The sequence below is a fragment of the Lithobates pipiens genome, unplaced genomic scaffold, assembly GCF_037356315.1.
Source record: "Lithobates pipiens isolate NorthernLeopardFrog02 unplaced genomic scaffold, aLitPip1_a1.2 Scaffold_22, whole genome shotgun sequence".
In the NCBI taxonomy this organism is placed as follows: domain Eukaryota; kingdom Metazoa; phylum Chordata; class Amphibia; order Anura; family Ranidae; genus Lithobates; species Lithobates pipiens.
Window position 1 is genome coordinate 128,852,905 of NW_027507784.1, and position 20,040 is coordinate 128,872,944.

Below are 20,040 nucleotides of genomic sequence, written 5' to 3' on the forward strand. Positions count from 1 at the left end.
CGTGGGGCCTAGACCTATCTGTGAAAGGGTGTTTTGGAGGAAAGACCAGCTAACCCTGTCAAAGGCCTTCTCCGCATCACAGGAGAAAAGACAAGTTGGGAGATGGTTACGTTGGGCATAAGCGATGAGGTGTAGGGTCTTGTTGGTATTGTCCCTGGCTTCTCATCCAGGGATAAAGCCCACCTGATCTTTGTGGATCAGTGCTGATAATAGGAGTGAGAGGCGATTTGCCAGGATTTTAGCAAATAATTTAAAATCTATGTTTAGAAGGGATATAGGTCTGTAACTTCAACTCAAAGAAGGGTCCTTGGCCTGTTTAGGGGTGACCACAATCTGGGCTTGTAGCAGAGCGGGGGAGGGGGGTGAGTCTCATCTATGGTATTAAATGCTTTCGCTAATAGTGGGGCTAATAATGATGAAAACCTATCTCTTGCGTCTAGGGAGCGTTCTGCGAGGATCTGTAGTAAGTCCCTCTGGGTATTGGATAGGTCAAGTAGAGTCGTGGGGTTTAGAGAGAGTTTATGGGAGCCTTCCAGGGATGTTATTTTGACTAAAAGGTGCGATAAGTCGGACGTACGTGCCCGTTTGAGTCGGGAGCCATGTTGAAACAATTTGCCCCTGAGAACGCATTTAAGTGCTTCCCACTTAGTTAGAGAGTTGGTGTCGTCATGAGCATGGTCCTTGACAAAGTCTCTAAAGGTATGCATGATATCCTTGGAACAGATAGAATCAGAATCAGATAATAAATTGTCATTCAGTCTCCATGATGGTTTTTTCTTGTGTGTGGGAATTCTTCAGAGACTAATGTGGATTGGGGCGTGGTCAGACCAGAGCTTCAGGCCTATCGATTTTACCGGAGAATAGTTCAGGAGTGATTGTGAGATCAGAATGTAATCAATGCAGCTATATGAGGAATGTGTGGGGGAGTAGTATGTGTAGTCCTTATTTGAGGGGTTTAACACTCGCCACACGTCTACCAGCGACAGCTCAGAAAAGAGCAAACTAGGACTTACCTGTAGATGAGTCCAAGCATGGTATCATGGCAGCATTGAGGTCACCCCCTAGGATCACGTTTACGGCGCTAAACCGTTTTAGATGGGACGTCACTGAGGAGAAGAACCGCAGTTGATCCTGATTGGGAGAATACACGTTATCTATAATAAAAATCAATTGCATATATGACAATTTCAGAAGAATATACCTGCCTAGTGGGTCAATGGCAGAGTCTAGAACATCTGGGGTGAAGGAAGCATGAAAGGTAATGGAGAGGGGTTGGTGCTGTAAAACCATATAGGATAGTGCTTGTGGAGGAGGTGCAGGACAGCATTGGATCTAAAGTGGGTTTTTTGAAGAAGGAGGATTTGGGTGCGGAGGTTGTGAAAATGGTGTAGTATTTGCCTCCTTTTCTCAGGAGTGTTAAAATCTCTGCAATTTAGAGAGGAGACCTGTAGGGAAATTTGTGGCGCCATTTAAGTATTTAAGAGATGACATGGGTTTAATAATAATGGAGATAGGATAGGAGCTTGCTGTCTCAATGAAGGGAATGGGGAGGTAATGTCGGTGGAAAGAGCGGCCTCTAATGGTAATAAAGTAGAAAGTAGAAGAAGGAGGTAAAGAAGAAAGACAGAAAGAAAGGAAGGTGTTTAACTAAGGCCTCCCAGCCAAACTAAAGATTTTGTAATCAACATGTCAGTTAAAGCCACTATGGGTGCTGTAAACCCTAATGTGGGGATCATGGTCAGCGCACAGTGGGGCCCGCACACACCAGGTAACAATAAAGAACATTTTGTAGGTAAAATACAGCTCAGAGCCCTGGGAGCTGTGTAAAGAAAAAACAAGGGTCTGGTAACTTACAAGTAAACATTACTGATATACAGGGCTCATTACCAACGCTACATGTATCTATGTAATGCTGGGGGGGGGGGTTGGAACTGGGAATGAAGAAGCAGCATCTAACAAGGGGAGAGTCTTATAGTAATAAAACAACCTGTTTGGGGGGGATTGAAGGAAGGTTAGCATCGTCGCAACATAACTATGAACAGAGGGGACCGTACGTGTCTGGAACCTGAAAAAATAAAAAATATTGGTCAAGGCGCGTGAGTTAATCTCTCATCCAGCTAATGATTTAGAGGCTTCAGATCTGGTGCCTTTATTTTTCTTGGATCGCTGTTGGCAGCCTGTGGTGATAGGAAGGCCCGGGGTGACAGCATGTAATGACCATTCAGGGATAGCGATTTGCAGAAGTTCAAAAGCACCAAGGAAGTTCAGGAGATCTCCCAGAGTGCAGAGTGTTGCTGATTTTCCGTCATGTGATGCAAAAGGATGAAACGGAAAGCCCCAGCTGTACTTAACCACTTCAGCCCCGGACCAATTGTCAGCCTAAGGACCAGAGGTCCTTTTACAGTTTCGCACTGCACTGCTTTAACTGGTAATTGCGCGGTCATGCAATGTTGTACCCAAACGAAATTTGCATTCTTTTCTTCCCACAAATAGAGCTTTCTTTTGATGGTATTTGATTGCCTCTGCGATTTTTATTTTTTGCGATATAAATGAAAAAAGACAGAAAATTTAGAGAAAAAAAATGTTTTTCTAGTTTTTTGTTATAAGAAAAATCGAATAAACTCAATTTTAGTCATACATTTAGGGCAAAATGTATTCAGCCACACGTCTTTAGTAAAAAAAATGTCAATAAGCGTATATTTATTGGTTTGCGCAAACGTTATAGCGTCTACAAACTAGAGTACATTTTCTGGAATTTACACAGCTTTTAATTTATGACTGCCTATCTCATTTCTTGAGGTGCTAAAATGGCAGGGCAGTACAACCCCCCCCCCCCAAATGACCCCATTTTGGAAAGTAGACACCCCAAGGAAATTGCTGAGGGGCATATTGAGCCCATTGAATATTTTTTTTTGTCCCAAGTGATTGAATAATGACACAAAAAAAAAAAAGTTTACAAAAAGTTGTCATTAAATGATATATTGCTCAAACATATCATAGTTATATGTGGAATTGCACCCCAAAATATATTCTGCTGCTTCTCCTGAGTACGGGGATACCACATATGTGGGACTTTTTGGGAGTCTAGCTGCGTACAGGACCCTGAAAACCAATCACTGCCTTCAGGATTTCTAAAGCCGCGTACACACGGGCGGACTGTATGGCCAACTTAGTCCGTCAGACAATCCGACGGACAGTCCGTCCTACTTTCGAATGAACGGACTTGACCACACACGATGAACAAACAGTCCGTTGAAAGCTTGCGCGATGACGTGTACAGCACGTACGACGGGACTAGAAATAGGACGTCCAATACACAGCAATGCAACCTTCCGCCGTGTAAATCCTTTCTGAGCATGCGCCATACTTAGTCCGTCCAACTAGCCTACTCACGAGCGGATTGTCCGCTGAAACCAAAGTCTGACGGACAATATTACGGAAATTCCGAAATACTTAGTCCGCCAGACTGCACGCTGAAAAGTCCGCTGAAGCCCACACACGAGCGGACTGTCTGCTGAAATGTGTTTCGGCGGACTAAGTTGGACAGACAGTCCGCCCGTGTGTACGCGGCTTAAGGGTGCAAATTTTTGATTTCACTCCTCACTACCTATCACAGTTTCGAAGGCCATAAAATGCCAAAATAGCACAAAACCCCCACAAATGACCCCATTTTGGAAAGTAGACACCCCAAGCTATTTACTAAGAGGCATGTTGAGTCCATTAAATATTTTATATTTTGCCACAAGTTGCAGGAATATTACAATTTTTTTTTTTTTTTTTCACAAAGTTGTCACTAAATGATATATTGCTCACACATGCTATGGGCATAAGTGAAATTACACCCCAAAATAAATTCTGCTGCTTCTCCCGAGTACGGGGATATCACATGTGGGGGACTTTTTGGGAGCCTAGCCATGTACGGGACCCCGAAAATCAAGTACTGCCTTCCGGATTTAAATATAAAACGCTACCAAAAAAAACTGTTAGCGATCGCAGGGATCAGGCCTGACTCTGCGAACGCTGCAGTTATGTGTTTAGTGTTTTGTAAGTGACAGTGATTGATCGATACTGCACTTGGGTGGGCTGGGCGGAGGGGCAAAATGCAGGTGCCAGCAGGTATCTGGGCTGATCCCGCTAACAATGCGTTTTTTTGGAACCCTAAACTGCTGGAAACGCTAGTATAGATCTGATCAGATCAGATATTGATCTGTTCAGATTCTATACCAGTACGGGAGGTTTATGCTTTGCGCTTGGGTGTTAGCGGTACTGGCACTAACCTAGCGCTGCCTGGGGCGACGCAGACCCTGACCCTAAAACCTAATTGATATCACCCGCCGGGTGATCAGGGGGTTAAACCTTTATTGGGTAATAAATGGTGGGTGCCCTGATGCTATAAAAAACAAACTAACTAACCAGCGTCACCAGTGGCACTTATACGGTGATCACTGGTGAAAGGGTTAACTAGGGGCAATCAGGGGGTTAAAACCGTTATTGGGTAGTATATCAGGGTACCTAGTGCTATAAAAACCTGGCGGTGAACCTAAAAAAATAACTAGCTACTTAGCGGCACCAGTGACACTAATGCAGCGATCAGAAAAACAATCGCTTAGTGACACTGGCAAAAGGGGGTGAAAGGGTTAACTCTAAGGGCAATCAGGGGGTTAAACCTTTATTGGGGGGGTAGGGGGCTACCCTGGACTTAACACTAACTGCCCTGACAGTTTTTACTGTCACAACTGACACTAAATGCAGTGATCAGTAAATAAATGATCACTGCAATCAGTGACACTGTGACTGGGAGGGGGAGGCGGGGGGCGATCGGGGGGGGGGGTGATCGGGGGGGATTTGTGTGCCTATGTGTACCTATATGTCAGTGTAGTGTTGGTGCACACTTACTTTCTCTGTTCTCCTTGCAGTCCGGTCAAAAAGACCGCCCCGAGGAGAATGACATCACTTCCTCCCTGCCTGTGTTTACAATACACAGCAGGGGAAGCTTCTAATTCGCCAGGAGCGATCGAGAGGGGATGGCCAGAAACTAACGCCCATCCCCTCATCCCGGATCGCTCCTGAAGCGAAACGGACCGCCGCATCCAGCGGGAGGGGGTCCAAACGGACCCCCCACCCGCTGGAAGGCGAGCACATACATATACGTGCTTGTGCCTGTCGGTGCCATTGCGCCGACGTACATTGCCATGCGGCGGTCCTTAAGTGGTTAATTTGCTTAGCATGTAGGGCGCCGGTTAGTGGCTTCAGAGCTTGTCGCATGTCCAGAGTCAGCTTAGATAGATCTGGGAGTAGTGTGACTTGAGTGCCATTGAAATTAACGGCGCCTTGTGTGCGAGCTGCTTGCATGATGTCGGCTATAATAGTTTATAACTGCACACTGCCGATGACATCTCTGTAGTATTCCGGGTTCGGGTTCTTAAGGCACAAGGCTTTATGGATGCGGTCAAGTTCCAGGGAGAGTCCTTAGGCATTTGGAGCAGTTCATTGAACATGGTGGTAGCAGCGGAAGCTAGATCCTTAGTTTCCACTGAATCAGGGAGACCGCGTATGCATATATTATTGCATCTAGCCCTATTTTCCTGGTCATCCTGATGATATATCGGTTGTTGAATTTGAAAAGTACGCTTATGCAGAATGACCTCATGTGAGTTTAGTGTGGTGATCGTGTCCTCCACTGTGTGCTCGACTTATTTTAGTCCGTTAGTGACATCTCTGTGCAGTTCTGCCATTTCCTACTTGTATGAGTGCTCAAGCCGCTTGACACAGGCTTTAAAATCGTGCCTGGTTGGCAAGGCCTTAATGTCAGGAGAAGAGCAGCCTGAGCGGACTGAGCTGTTGTTAGGTTCCTGGTGATGAGCCCGACTTGATGGAAGAAGACTTCTCTTACAGCTCTGGTTCAGGGACCACTGGAATGGAGACAGTGGCTCCGTGAGCGCAGCGGGGTAGGAGTGTCTGACTGGAAGCAGCGGCTGGTTACTTCTGGATGCTGGAACTGCAGAGAAGTTGGTAGACAGGCAGGCAGCAATCGGCAGGCAAGGCAGTGGCAGCAAGGACTGGGTGCAGCACACTTGAACAGCAGAAGAATAGTCAGGCGGGCCGGGTCACAATGGATAAGCAGACAGGTAAGTACAGCAGGCAGAAGAGAAGTGCAGGCAGGCAGAGGTTCGGCAACAGAGGTACAGTCCAAAGCAAGGTCAGGCAGGCCGGGGTCAGAGCAGGAGAGGTCAGTGAGGTCAGACGGTAGCCGGGTCAGATATCACAACAGCAGGCAGATAGCAGGTAGTTCAGGTACAGAGCTGCAGACAAACAGCACCGAGTAGATGCAACAGCCTCCTTTAAATAGGCCCACTGGCGCCAAAGCGCGCTAACGCGTACGCGAACGTCGCGCGCGCACACATCGCGTAAGCGCACCTGCGCATCCGCCCGTTCCGGCGGGAGAAACCCTGACAGCTGTGTTCTGACTCAGGAGAGGATCAGGTGCGTGTGAGGCTGAGTGCTGTAAGGCAGCATGGGAGCCTGAGGAACGGGATAACACCATCTTGGATGATGGAGGGTGGCTCTGACTTGACCCTAAACAGGTGAAAAAGCGGCCAATCTCCCCTTCCTTATGCTGATTGGGGGACTTGTGACTCTCTCCCCCACCTTTGCTCCCCATTACAGACCTGTAGGGCTATTGCAGGGATGTCGGGAGTCGGTGGATGACTGGTGTGTGCGAGAGCCGAGGAAGGAAGTGTCCTATCTCGGCATGCGCTTGACCACGCCCCTTTTACAACCACTTTAAATTAACTAATATAATATGAAACTATATTTACCTGACCTGGCACCTGTTTGTGGAATGTTAACTCTTTTAACTTCTTTTAACTCTATGCGCTACTCTACACTGCCTGGGGAAGCTCCCTATAGGAAACATTTCCTGGAGTGTTGGAAGTCAGATACCCCACCCCACGCTCTGTGTTCTCTCTAGCCTGTCCCTATGTCACTACAGGACATACAGGCATCCAGCACTGAGTATTTCAGAGGTCAGGATTCTCGAGGAAGCAAAGGGAAAATTCCACAAACAGGTGCTAGACCAAGTAAGTGTAGCACACCCCCTTAGGAGCTGCAAGTAACTGGGATCCCTCATCCTTCACAGTCAGGCACACCAAATTTTCACAGACATACTTGAGGCAAAGAACAGTCCATGACTTTGTTTTCTGAGGGATAATAACTTGGATAGGGATGGGAAATTATGAGATGCCCACTTGACTTCAGAACAGGGCGGGGCGTTGCTAGATGGGAAAAAGACCCAGGGCTTCAGCCCAAAGTCCAAGCCCGGTGGCGGGAGGATTGACTGCTTGAGTGGGGTTAGGTCCACTTGCTAGTTGCTGCCCGGCTCATCAGTGCCCATCCATGCTGACCACTAAACTGACCTACCTGACCATTACACTGGCCTACCTGCCCCCTACACTGACCTATCAGACCCCTACACTGTCTACAACTGACACCTACACTGCAGTGGCGGCTGGTGAAGTTTTTGGATGGGGGGGCGCTAGACCCCGCCCACCATGACCCCGCCCATCATTTTTGGCCCCTCCCACTTCTCATAAACCACGCCCCTTATGTAATCCACCTAATCCGTCCCCTGTATTCCACTTCCTTCCACCCATAGTGTCACGAGTATACAGCTCAGATCACAGGACAGAGTATACAGCCCCAGAATCACAGGACAGATTATATATCTGGATAAAATATTGAAAATGTCAATGTTTAAACCAACTGTTAAAGAATGCAATAAAAGTACCACGAATCAGTGATTTTTTTTTACAACAGTAAACAAACTTTATTGTACAACAAACAACAAAAAGACTCAGGCTCGGTTCACACAGGGGCAACATTTAAAAATCAATGTAAGCGAATGAGAGCCGTCTTAATGCACGCTACTGAAGTCGCTCCGACTTCAGAAAAGGTTCCTGTACTACTTCAGTCCTACTTGTAGGCGACTGGTACCCATTGATTTCAATGGAGGTCGCCTCCAAGTCGGATCTCCGTCTATACGGAGGCGACTCTGACAGAATTATCAGCTCTCAAGAGGGAACTCCACGCCAAATTTATGAAAAAAAACTGGCGTGGGTTCCCCCTCCGAGAGCATACCAGGCCCTTAGGTCTGGTATGGATTCTAAGGGGAACGCCCTACGCCGAAAAAACGGGTCCCCCCAGATCCATACCAGACCCTTATCTGAGCACGCTACCCGGCCGGCCAGGAAAGGGGTGGGGGAGGAGCGAGCGACCCCCCCTCCTGAGCCGTACCAGGCCGCGTGCCCTCAACATGGGGGGGTGCCTTGGGGAAGGGGGGCCATGCGGCCCCCCCACCCCAAAGCACCTTGTCCCCATGTTGATGAGGACAAGGGCCTCTTCCCGACAACCCTGGCCGTTGGTTGTCGGGGTCTGCGGGCGGGGGGCTTATCGGAATCCGGGAGCCCCCTTTAATAAGGGGGCCCCCGGATACCGCCCCCCCACCCTATGTGAATGAGTATGGGGTACAATGTACCCCTACCCATTCACCTGTGGAAAAAAGTAAAAATAAAACACCACACAGGGTTAAAATAGTTTATTGCACAGCTCCGGGGGTCTTCCGTCTTCGGGGGTCTTCTCGCCGGACTCCTCCGCTATCTTCTGCTCTTTTGCTAGCTCTTTTGCTAGCGGAGGAGCCCGACTTTCTTCTTTGCCGCCGTCCTCTTCTTCCGACTTCGGGGGTCTTGTTCTCCTCGTCGGTTCTTCTTGCCGGGCCACCGCTTCTTCTTCCAGCTCTTTTACTAGCGGTGGCCCGGTCTTCTGTCGCCGCTGCCGCCTTCCGTTCTTCTTCTTCTTCTGGAGATGTTGACTCGACGCTCTCTCCGGCCGCAATGCCAGGGACGCGGTGCGCGGTGACTTATATAGGGACAAGGGGCGGAGTCACCGGTTGATGTCACATGGTGACCCCGCCCCCTTATGACAAGATCTTTTCTTTTCAAGGCACTGTTTGTTTTAACTGTTCTTTGTCATGGACACTGTTGCTTTATGCTACTAGATCAGCAGTATAGCTAGCAATGGTAACCTTTATATTTTCTCAGTACATGTTTCCTTTTAAGTACATGGTGCCTATTTATAAATAGTTGAAATTAACCTCCCTGGCGGTATGATTCAGTCTGGAATTAGGTGCTGAAAGCGGTACAATTATTTTGCATGGAAATCTGGCATTTTATTTTGTAGCCCTGTAATTTTTAGGAATAACGCTCTTAAATCTCTTCAAACCAGAGTCTAGCAGACATCCCAGGTATGATAAAGTTTATAATATAATAAAGAATAATAAAAATTATTCAATAATGTAATCAAATCCTAAAACATTGAAAAAGGGACACTTTTTGGTTGCTATGGACAATCTCCAAATTTCAGGCAGAAAAAACTGTATTTATAATATAAAAGTGCATGCAGGGCATTGCACAGACCACTAGGGACAAAGGGGGTGTGTAATTTTTTTAATACAGATTAAGATTACAGTGCTGTGTGTGTTTTGTGTCTTTTTACTTTTTTGAATTTGCCACCGTTCTCCGCTCCCGTGCGCCGTAACGTCACAGGGAACGGAGCTCGGCGGCATTCGGCGCTGTGAATCGAGCGGAGGACAGCTCGATCACACAGCGCGGAGGACATCGCTGGATCCAGGGGACAAGGTAAGTAACTCTCCCTGTGTCCTCCCTGCATCCAGCGGTGCGATCCCGAGTCTGGCTCGGGGTTACCGCTCCTGCTAGTAAATTCCCAACCCGAGCCAGACTCGGGATTACGGCTAGGGAGGTTAAATCGGTTCTAAAGGCAAAATATTTTGAAATTAATGTATTCCCTGCATTAAAGCAAAGAATGTTCTACTAGCACTTCTCAACCCTACCCCCACCTCCGCCCCCAAACACCTGTTTCCTCTCACTAGGCTGCAGCTGCTGTCAGTCAAATCCTGTTAGAAGGAAGCGGGGGCATAGCAAAGCCACACTGTGTGTCTATGGACACACACAGCCTGACCCTGAAGCGTGCCTGCATAGGTGCCCCAATAGCACATGGTTTGCTATGGTGGGCACCAGCAGGACTGCCAAAAAACAGGTATGGGTCAGCTCTGTGCAATATTTTTGCACAGAGCAGGTAAGTATAAAGTCTTTTTTACTGTAAGAATACATTTTTTTGGTTTTAAAGTCACCTTAATATTTCATCGTTATTAAATGGATAACATTTTGGTTATTCCACCACTTGTCTTTATTTTAAATCTAGCTACTTCCCAGATTTTTAAAAAGATGTAATTAGAGTTTGTATGAAATGTACAAACTTTTCTGTGAACTGTTAGTAATTAGAATTTGTTTCCAAACCTCTCCCAGGTCTCTTCCCTAAAATGACATCTGCAGCACATAGGAGAAGCGGTACCTGCATTTTTATAAATTAGCATGCATTTTCACATGTGCTCATATTTGTATACATACCATACCATCAATGCTGTGCTAATGGAATTATTTTAGATGTTATAGCACCTTAATGGTATATAGCATTTTTTTTTCATTCACATCATGTGTTACGTTAACCCCATGTGTTATTGTTTACTAAGGTGCACCGCATTAAGGCAGCACATTCATACTTAAAGTCCACCTTTAAGTATATTTTCACATGTGAAGCAAAACTTGAGAAACCCCCGATATATCTTTGTTCCCATTCATACAGCGCACGTAAAAAAAAAAAGTATCTTTCTTTTTTCTTTTAAGCAGGATTATAAATATCTTTATCTTTCGGCATCTTGTTTTGTTAACAATAACATGCAGTGTGATTATTTATTAGGGACACTTCAGAGACAGGGTTCTGTTTAACAATGCTCACCGGTTCTTCCTGCCTACCCATGTGTCACTAGAGGACACAGTAGTGACATAATAGTTGGTGGGAAAAAAAACAATGAACTTTGCACAGAGTTTGGAAAGATCAACCTTACAGAAAGTTCTGCCTTCCCAGCAAACTTTTGGGGACAGAGAAGGGTTCAGGTCTGTAAGAAGTATTTCGTTTTTTCTATTGCAATCCAGTCCAGTATAGTTTTTGTACTTTTTGTGAGAGGGTTATATTAAAATGGCTAATTGTTGAAATTCTTGTAAGTGTTCCTTTTGTGATAATTCGGTATTTTGCTTAAAATAATGTATAGACACTTCATATTCATTACCTATGAATATTTTTGAAAGTCTAAGCAATGCAGTAACCAGAGCAGGATTTATGTAGCTAAATGGCAGTGTTACCAATATATATATATATATATATATATATATATATATATATATATATATATATATATATATATATATATATATATATATATATATAAAAACAATAGGGCATAAAATAGGGAGACGGAATGGAAAAGCAATCTTGTTCAAACTTCTCCCACATCTCCCTCTGCTGGCAATAGTCATCACTGCAGTGACATCACATTTACAGCAGTTTCAGGCCACAGAGTTTCACTTTATTGAATATTCACTTTACTGAATAAATAAGGTTAAGCTGTGATCACGTCAATAAACCTTATTCGCTAAGCTAAATGAACATTTGCAAAGCTTCTCTACTATTTTAGTAAATTCATGTGTTTTAATCGGTGTATGATTAATGGCATGGTACATTCTCTGCCATTTCTTGCACCGCCAGGGACTTTTCCTGCTAAAGTTCTTGAAAAATAAATGACTCAATTTTTCACAAACTTTTAATGAAACATTTTACACATATTATTTTTGTTATTAAGCTTCACTCCCTCCAATCAACATGTAGAGAACAGCAAATATATTGGTTTTGATTTCCAAAAGACAAATAGGCTGTCCATTTTGCAAAGGGTATTTTCCCCCAGAGCTTAGTACATGAGGTGAATCTCTGCTGACTGTCATTATTCAATTACTTGCAAACAAAAATGCTGTTATTTTTATTTTCTTACATGTGGTTTAGTATTCTTTGCAAAGTGGAACCTCACTGCATTCACTAGCCCCTGGGGAAAATTCCCTTGCAAAGTGCAACTTCCCTTGCAAAGTGAACAGTCTATTTACCATTAGGAAACCACCCCGATTATATCAAGCAGAGCAGTCTGAAACAGAGAAAAAACCTACTCATCTGTACATTTTTCACTTTTAAAATTCCTAATGCTATTAGAGAAAAGTGATTCTGTCTGCCACCAGCGTGTGTAAAGCCAAGTTCACACTGTTGTGCATTACTGCAATATGTGAAAACACATGCTGTGTGCGTTGGTGCACTATGGTGCCATACTGCCATTCACTCCTAATGACACCCCAATGCACTTTACAAATGCTGTGCAAAACAGTGCACGGTATCAGACTACCAAGTGTTGTTGTGTGTGCTGCATTACAGGAAATAGGACATGCACTTAATGCATTATGAATGGGCTGCCTTAATGCAGTGCAATTTGGATCAAAGAAGTCAAACTAGTATGGACAATGCCATTAGAAATGGGATCCCAGAGCAAAGACAAGGAGGTTTAAAACCAGGGGTAGATTATTCTGGGGAGCTAAGACAAGATAGCTGTGGTTGATGGCCTTCACTGGTCACCATTCAGAGCAGGACAAGCAGTCAATGACACATGCTGGGTATTACTGTATATAGTTACCTGTTCTCTATTCGGACCTGTGATCACAGCATCTGGCTGGAGGAAGTTCTACAGCACCAATTTTCCTTTGAAGCTCTGTGATGTCATATGGAAGAGTATGATGTTTCCTCAGACTAAAATAACTTTTTGTGTGCCACAATCATTTAATTTTTCTTAATTCATCATCAAAATTAAAGCTGAAGTTTAGTGATGTAGCGCTGACTCCCGAAGGAGCGGCTGGTTTTAATGGGCTTACCGTTACCTTCTCTCGCTCGCTCCTCGTGTCTAGGGGTTTCCCGTGGTAGATGGCCCAGAAACTTTAGAGACTGGCGACAGATCCGCTTAAAGGGATTTTTATTTGCTAAAACGTAGTTAACAACAGTCTCTCAGTATAGGATCAGAGGGTTAGGTGAAAAGGTCCAGGTACTCTTAGTGTCAAAGTCAGTAATAAAGAACTTTCTTACTTTGAATAAATCCAGAGAATAGCCATTCACAGCTGGATGTTCACTCTAGTTGGATAGTCCCTCTCTCATAAGGCCTAGCAGCCAACATGGTGTTTGAGTCAAGAACAAGTCTCTGACACAGACTTTGTTGTAGAACATGAACAAGGAAACTAGAAACTTGTAGAACACTCGCGAGGCACCAGTATCTTGCAGCCAGTCCGGCGATACTGTGTAAGATTGGATTCACTTAGGTCCTTCAGCTTTACCAGGCTCTTGCTGAGAAGTCAACCCTTGTGTGGCCTTCTTCTGAAGAGTCCTCCCCTGGATAACTACTGGGCCTCTCCACAACTTGAGATGTAACCAGGCCACTTCCAAATCCCTTCCTTAGTTTCCTCGCCTCAGGCTAGCCAGCCCTGAGACGTAAAGTCGGGTGGATCCGCACCCCAGGCCATAGGCATCCTGGGGGCTGGTCAGGAGGGCCAGGACCATGGAGTCAGAACATACTTCTGGACCGGAAACCCCAAACCACGTGTCCTCCGCATCTTAATTACCCTCTCCCAGAAAGCACAGCAAGAGTGACACTCCCACTGGGCTGGCTCAGAGAGAAAAGTAACCTTAAAGCACCTAACCAGACTGTGTTTCCATGCCTGCCAGAAGAGACAGCGCCCCCTATGGCCAGGCCGAACACCCTATAGTCCAGTCAGACTGATGCTGAGGTCAAAATTTAGAATAATTATACCCAAACCAAACTGCAGTTCAGGTGTAACATTTAATTTCAAAAACACATAGCGCGTGCTCTTCGGGAGTCGGTGCTACAGTGACAAAATATTATTTGGTGAAAATGCAACAGGGATATGCCTTACCTGTAGTGAAATGTGTCCCACATCCTGTAGGCTGGTGGTTCCTGTAGAAATCTCCCTTTTACTAATGCTGATCCTCTACACTGTGAACTTCTGGTGCTGCATGGGTTAATTGCGTGGGTGAAGATCCTGTCCAGACTCTCAAAAGAATGTAAAAAGTTCTGTGAGTGGGGAAGAAGCAGATAAATGAAATGATACCCCCTCCTCCACTCAAAGAGTGTTTGCCATTCTTTGAAAAGAATGCAAGGAATTCTGTGAGTGGAGGAGGAAGGGCAGAAGAGAAGGGCATAGTCAGAAGGTCTGAATATGATGTTCACAAAAACACACACATACAACCAAGCAGTTAGCCAAAGCAGCAGCAGCACCAAAAGATAATGTTGTGAAGAGGACCGGCATCAGTGAAGGGAGGATGACACTTCATTATAGGTAAGTTACATTCCTTGTGCTTTTTCCATAAAAAATTTTTTTCACTAAACTTCATCTTTAGATTTGAAACAAGAGAACTTACAATAATGTTAGGAATGCTGGGGAGGTCAGCCAATATGACAAGAAAAACATGCAGCAGCAAAATGTCACAAATAATGGTTGGGTAGATCACTAACTATCCCTAGATATCACTCATTAATGAAGCAGCCCAATTAGAAGTAGGCTCTTGCTTGTCTGAATCACTTTGCTCATATTTAGTTGCCACTAATGACAGACCGGCCCTTTTCACAACTTTTATAACAAAAATCAGCCAGGAGTTGGGAGCTCTTGACATGACTTATAACCGGTGTTCTGCCTAATAGAGTCCGGCCATCCGTATGTGTCCGTTCCGTACTGCGCATGCGCAGTACGGAGCAGACGAAGCTTCGGAAAATCTCCGAAGCTGAACAGCGCCTGCGCCGTGAGTGGAGGAGGTAGCCCCACTATCCAAGCGGACATAGGGTTTAGAATTTTAGAGGGTCCCTCGCGGGCGAGCTTCGCTCGCCACGCTTCGGGCTCGGCCTCGCTGCGCTCGGCTCTTTTTTATTCTAACTCTATGTCCACTTGGATAGTGGGGATAGAACCTGGACTCACGGCGCAGGCGCCGTTCGTCCTCGGCAATTTTCGGAATCTGTGCTCCTGTGTACTGCGCATGCGCAGTACGCAGGGGACAGCATCTGATGGAGGACCCTATTTCACAAGACACCGGCAGACTCAGCAAAAAGATTTTAGTGTACTCAACGTTTCTCATTTGCCCCATTTTTATGTTCCAGTGGTCACCCATGGGTTACCTAAAACGTCAGGGTTTCAGCTTATTGTACATATAACATAGGTGCAGGTTATGAAGCTGTGGGGCGAAAGTTTTAGGCAACTGCCAGAGTAAAATCAACATAACACGCCAGGAATAGGGCAGGATCTTATCTTTCCCACTTTCATTAACTTTTATATACAAAGCAAAAATATCTGCATAATTAGACCAGTAGACCACACTACATGGCATGACCTTGAAGGAGTCAGTTCTGTTACATTTTAGCCATAAAAGATAATGTACTGGTCAATAGCACACTGCATGAATAACATGAGGATAACTGAACATTTATTATGCATACATCGTTATCAGCAGTAAGTGCTTTGCCTGTACAATCATTCCATTGTCTGGCTCATCTTGCACTATCTTCTGTACTTCCTATCTCTGATCTTCAAGTACATTCAATCAGTCTTCCAGTGCCAATATCCTAAATCCATTATGCTGCTTTATTCAGTCATTCGTGTTCTGAAACATCAATTGGCTACACATAATACAAAAATATATGCCTTCATATTGTTAATTTATGGGAAATGTAAATCACAATATACCCAGACCTTTTATTATAAAAACTTGCAATTTGACTTTCGTTTTATGACAAAGAATGAAAGATACATTTTAAGTGTATTGCCCTGACCAGATTTCTTCCATGGAATACAGAACCCCTTATGTTTTGGAGGGAATAAAGAGGGAAGCATTTTATTGTTAAATCAGGAGTGAGCAGCCTAGGGTGACATCGCTACTCCTCTGTACATGCAAGTTATGCAATACAAAGCAATCAATATTAAAACCCGTCAGCTGGACAATGAAAACGAGAGTTTTGAGGTGAAGTTAAAACACCAAATACAAATTGATTATTCTTGTGTTGAGTATTTAGTTTCACAGAAATAAAAGGCCTTTTGAGGGTGGGATGGGTAAGAGAGAAGATCTATCATCAAAGTTTTAACATTTTACAGATTCTATCCTCTATGGTACAAGCAGGGCAGGACCCTACCTTCTATACATTACTGTATTTATCGGCTATAACACGCACTGGCGTATAACACGCACCCCAAGTTAAGGAGGGAATTTTAAGGAAACAACTTACATTTAAATGCCCATCAATGCAGCCTTATCAGTGTCCATCTACAGCCTTGTTCAGTGTCATTGCAGCCTTGTCAGTGTCATTTGCAGCCTTGCCAGTGTAGCCTTGTCATTTTCAGCCTTGCAGCAGTGTCCTTTGCAGCCTTGTCATTGCAGTCTTAAAAATGGCGCTGCCAAGATACAGAGTCCTGTGTATCTCGGCGGCTCTCGGGTTCTCTCGGTGGTGTAACGACATATTCAGTAACCCATCACAGTTTGCTATGGAAGTGATGTTTTGTCGCCGCCATCTTGGTACACCCCGCACTCATCCACAGTAAGGATACACTAAGAAGGGGTAAAGCAGACATGTTTGTTACACCCACCATAGTTTTGCATTTTACACATATTTATAACAGTAAAGTCAGTTTATATAGTGAGATACAGGACTTAGAACTCTGTCTGACTACTTAGATCTTGAATTTTAAAAGCAGCGTCAACCCTGCTCATCTCACAGGTTTGCTAATCTGACAGAAGTTCGCTGCTTTTAAAATTCAACATCTAAGTAGTCAGACGGAGTTTAAGTACTGTATTTCACTATATGCTTACTTTAATGTTATAAATACGTCTAAAATGTAAAACTCCGGTGGGTGTAAAAACATGTCCGCTTTACCCCCTCTTAGTGTATCCTTACTGTGGACGAGTGTGGGGTGTAGCAAGATGGCGGCGACGGAACATCACTTCCGTAGAAAACTGTGATGGGTCGCCGAATATGTTGTTACAGCGGCTCTCGGGCACTCTCGCAGTCCCGAGTGGAGCCAAGAGTAGCCGAGTGTACTCGGCTCGGCTCACAGTCACGCCCGGTCCCTGTGTTATGTCCATCATAGGACGGGACTGGGCGTGACTGTGAGCGGAGCGGAGCCGAGTACACTCGGCTATGTATCTCGGCGGGGCCCCCTATTGGGCGGGGCCCATGGGCTTGAGCCCAGTCGACCTGCCCCCCTCTTCTGCTGCCATGGCCGATCAGACAACAGCGATGAAGGAGATGGCTGATTCATAGCTGTAGCTTGTCTCAGCTGTGAACACTTTCTTGAAACAAGCAATGGCAGTAGGAATGCAAAGGCTGATGTATGCCTGCTTTCTCTGCATTCCTCTTGCCCTGCTTGTCTCTGGAAAGTGCTCACAGCCAAGACAAACGGCAGCTATGAACCAACCATCTTCTTCAAAATTTTTGTATAATTGGCTGTGGCTGGAGGGGAGAAGAGCAAGTCAGTTCTCATAAATAGGGTTAGAAAGCATTTTGAAACATAGGACAAAGTACTACATGTACTTTGTCCCATAGAGGACATAACTACAAAATAAAAATTCTAATGATAGATCTTTTTTAAGTCCTGAGTAATACGTTTGAAGCTAGGAACATTATAGTGGTCAAACCAGCTCAAGATTTTTTTAAATCTGTTCATCACGTCAGTTCATTCTCATTTTGGCAACTTCAAATTAAATTTTGTGTCACTTGAGGTGATATATTGAACAAAGTGGGAAGAAGGGAAAGTCCTTAGAAGGCTATTTACATTTTTTTGCATCTTTATGGAAGGGGCTGCCTAATAATGAAGAGAAGCTACAAGTTTAGCAATCTGGGACCAAAAGTCAGAAATTATGTAGCAGGATCACCAAATATGTAACAAAGTCTGTAAAATTACATCTTCTGAAAGAGTTAGGAGAACATTCTCTGTATAGAGCTAGATGTGCCCTGTACTAAATGTTTACACTGTATTCTTACAGAAGAGCATCCAATACAGTGTGGTTTTCTGCACCTGCAAGCCAGCTACTCTCCAAGGAATCAGGAGGCCTGTCATGAGAACCAAGGAAAAACAGTAGGCATCTGAGGCCCAAATATGGGCCTTCGCTCCACAATGCCATGCCTGCCATTGTGTGAACTAAACTACTTGACCCAGTTAACACATTAAGGTTTCATGCACATAGGGCATCTGTTAGGTCTCTCTGAATGCCAAAACTCCTGGCAGGACAAAAGCTGCTTAAGTAACAAGGCAAAAGCCACGACTGCAAAGCACGTCTAGTGGTTGAGCATTAGCTTATTCTAATGGCCAGATTATTTTTGGGCATTGGACTGCATTTACACTCAAACGCTAGACGTGTCTAAGGCTTATGGGCGTTTAGACGCATTTAGGCATGTTCTGCATTTTTTCTGCTTTTCAGCTCCTCTCCTGAAAATGCTTCTCTTCCGGTACAATGTTTTTATTGGAATATGAAAAAGGGAAACCATATAACAAATTCCCATGCAGGGGATATGGACATAAAACATAAGAAAGAAGTTCACGTAAAAGTACATAATAAGATGTATATTATGGGGGTATAGATTATAAACTGACACCGACCCGCCAACCAGGGCGGGGGGTCAGTGCACTATGCCCGAGTCTGAGACCCAGGGAAAAAGGCAGACAACGGGGAGCGCAGTTATCCGCAGAACGGGGAAGAGGGAACAAACAACAACAAAAAATAAATAAACAAAATCAAAGCAAAAAAAATGCACGAACAGTGGGGGAGAAGGGGGGTGGTAGGTGTGGAGCAGAATGGTGGGCAAGAGGCCCAGAAACAGAGAGGAAGTCGGAAAGAGAAAGGGGGGTCTCCTAGGCTGGAGATGGGGTCAAATTGAATTTAGAGTCCTAGACAAGTCACATGTAGATTAGGCGTAGGACCACCACGGGGCCCACACCTTAAGGAATTTTGCATGGGAGTCATGGAGGATGCTGGACATTTTTTCGTGCATCATAAGAGTTGTCAAAGTATTCATTACCTCTGCGAATGAGAAAGAAGGTTTTTCCAAGCCCTTGCAATTGTTCGTTTGGCAGTGATAAATAAGTATGTAGCTAGTTTCTGCTGGTGAGAGAAAAGGCCCGGGAGCGGGCAATGGAGTAATGCAAATTTGGGGTCTTTGCGGAAGGGGACATGAAATAGGGAGGATAGTAGGCCAAAGACCCTTGACCAGAATCTTACAAGATGGGGGCAAGACCACCATGTGTGCAGTTCATCTCTTTGTTGACCACAACCCCGAAAGCATCTGTCATTGCATGATGGGTTTGACTTGGCGATATGGGCTGGGATCCAGTACCAGCGCAGGAGGACCTTATAGGCCGCCTCCAACATGACAGTGTTTTGCTATGCTGGACCAGGCCTTACTCCAGTCTGCAAGATCTATGGGGGACAGGTCACGTTCCCATTTAAGCACATAGGAAAGGGTAGTGGAATTGCTGCCGGCAGTTAGTAAGGAGTAGATCATAGAGATGGTCCCGCAAGCACCTGGACAATCCTGTCAGGTGTGCTCAAAGGCAGTCATTTGATATGGAAAGGTGCCAAGACATTGGAGGGAAGTTATCCAGTGTCACAGCTGGATGCAGAGTTCGGTGGGCGGGGCTTTGTGGGTCTCTTGAAACGAGGACCATGTGGGAAAGGCACGGGTATTAAGACAGAGACGACCAGGGAGAACCCATGGGCAGTCACCAAGAAAAAATGTGGGGTTGTTCCAAGACAGGTGGGAACATGGGATTATTTAAGAGGGAAAGCAGCGGCAGGAATGGGGACATAAGTTTGCCTCAGTATCGTATTGAGTCCAATAATTTCAGACCGTGTGTCATCAGGGGGCTGGCAGAAGGTGGTTGCAATTTAGGGGGTAGCCACAATAAAGCTGAGATAGGGACCGGCGCGCAATTAGGTACCTCTCTCCAGAACCCATAGCAAGATGTCAGACGTTGCATGGAGCATGGAGAGTTG

General features: G+C 45.1%; 1 protein-coding gene across 1 annotated transcript in view; it reads left to right on the forward strand.

Moving 5' to 3' along the window:
• The window catches only part of PRLH (prolactin releasing hormone), a 57,263-nt gene that overhangs the window by 21,993 nt on the left and 15,230 nt on the right, over positions 1-20,040 (forward strand). Inside the window, exon 3 of the mRNA XM_077448251.1 lies at positions 10,380-10,421. Coding sequence (XP_077304377.1) covers positions 10,380-10,421 — 42 coding nt within the window. The remainder of the gene's footprint in view (positions 1-10,379; positions 10,422-20,040) is intronic.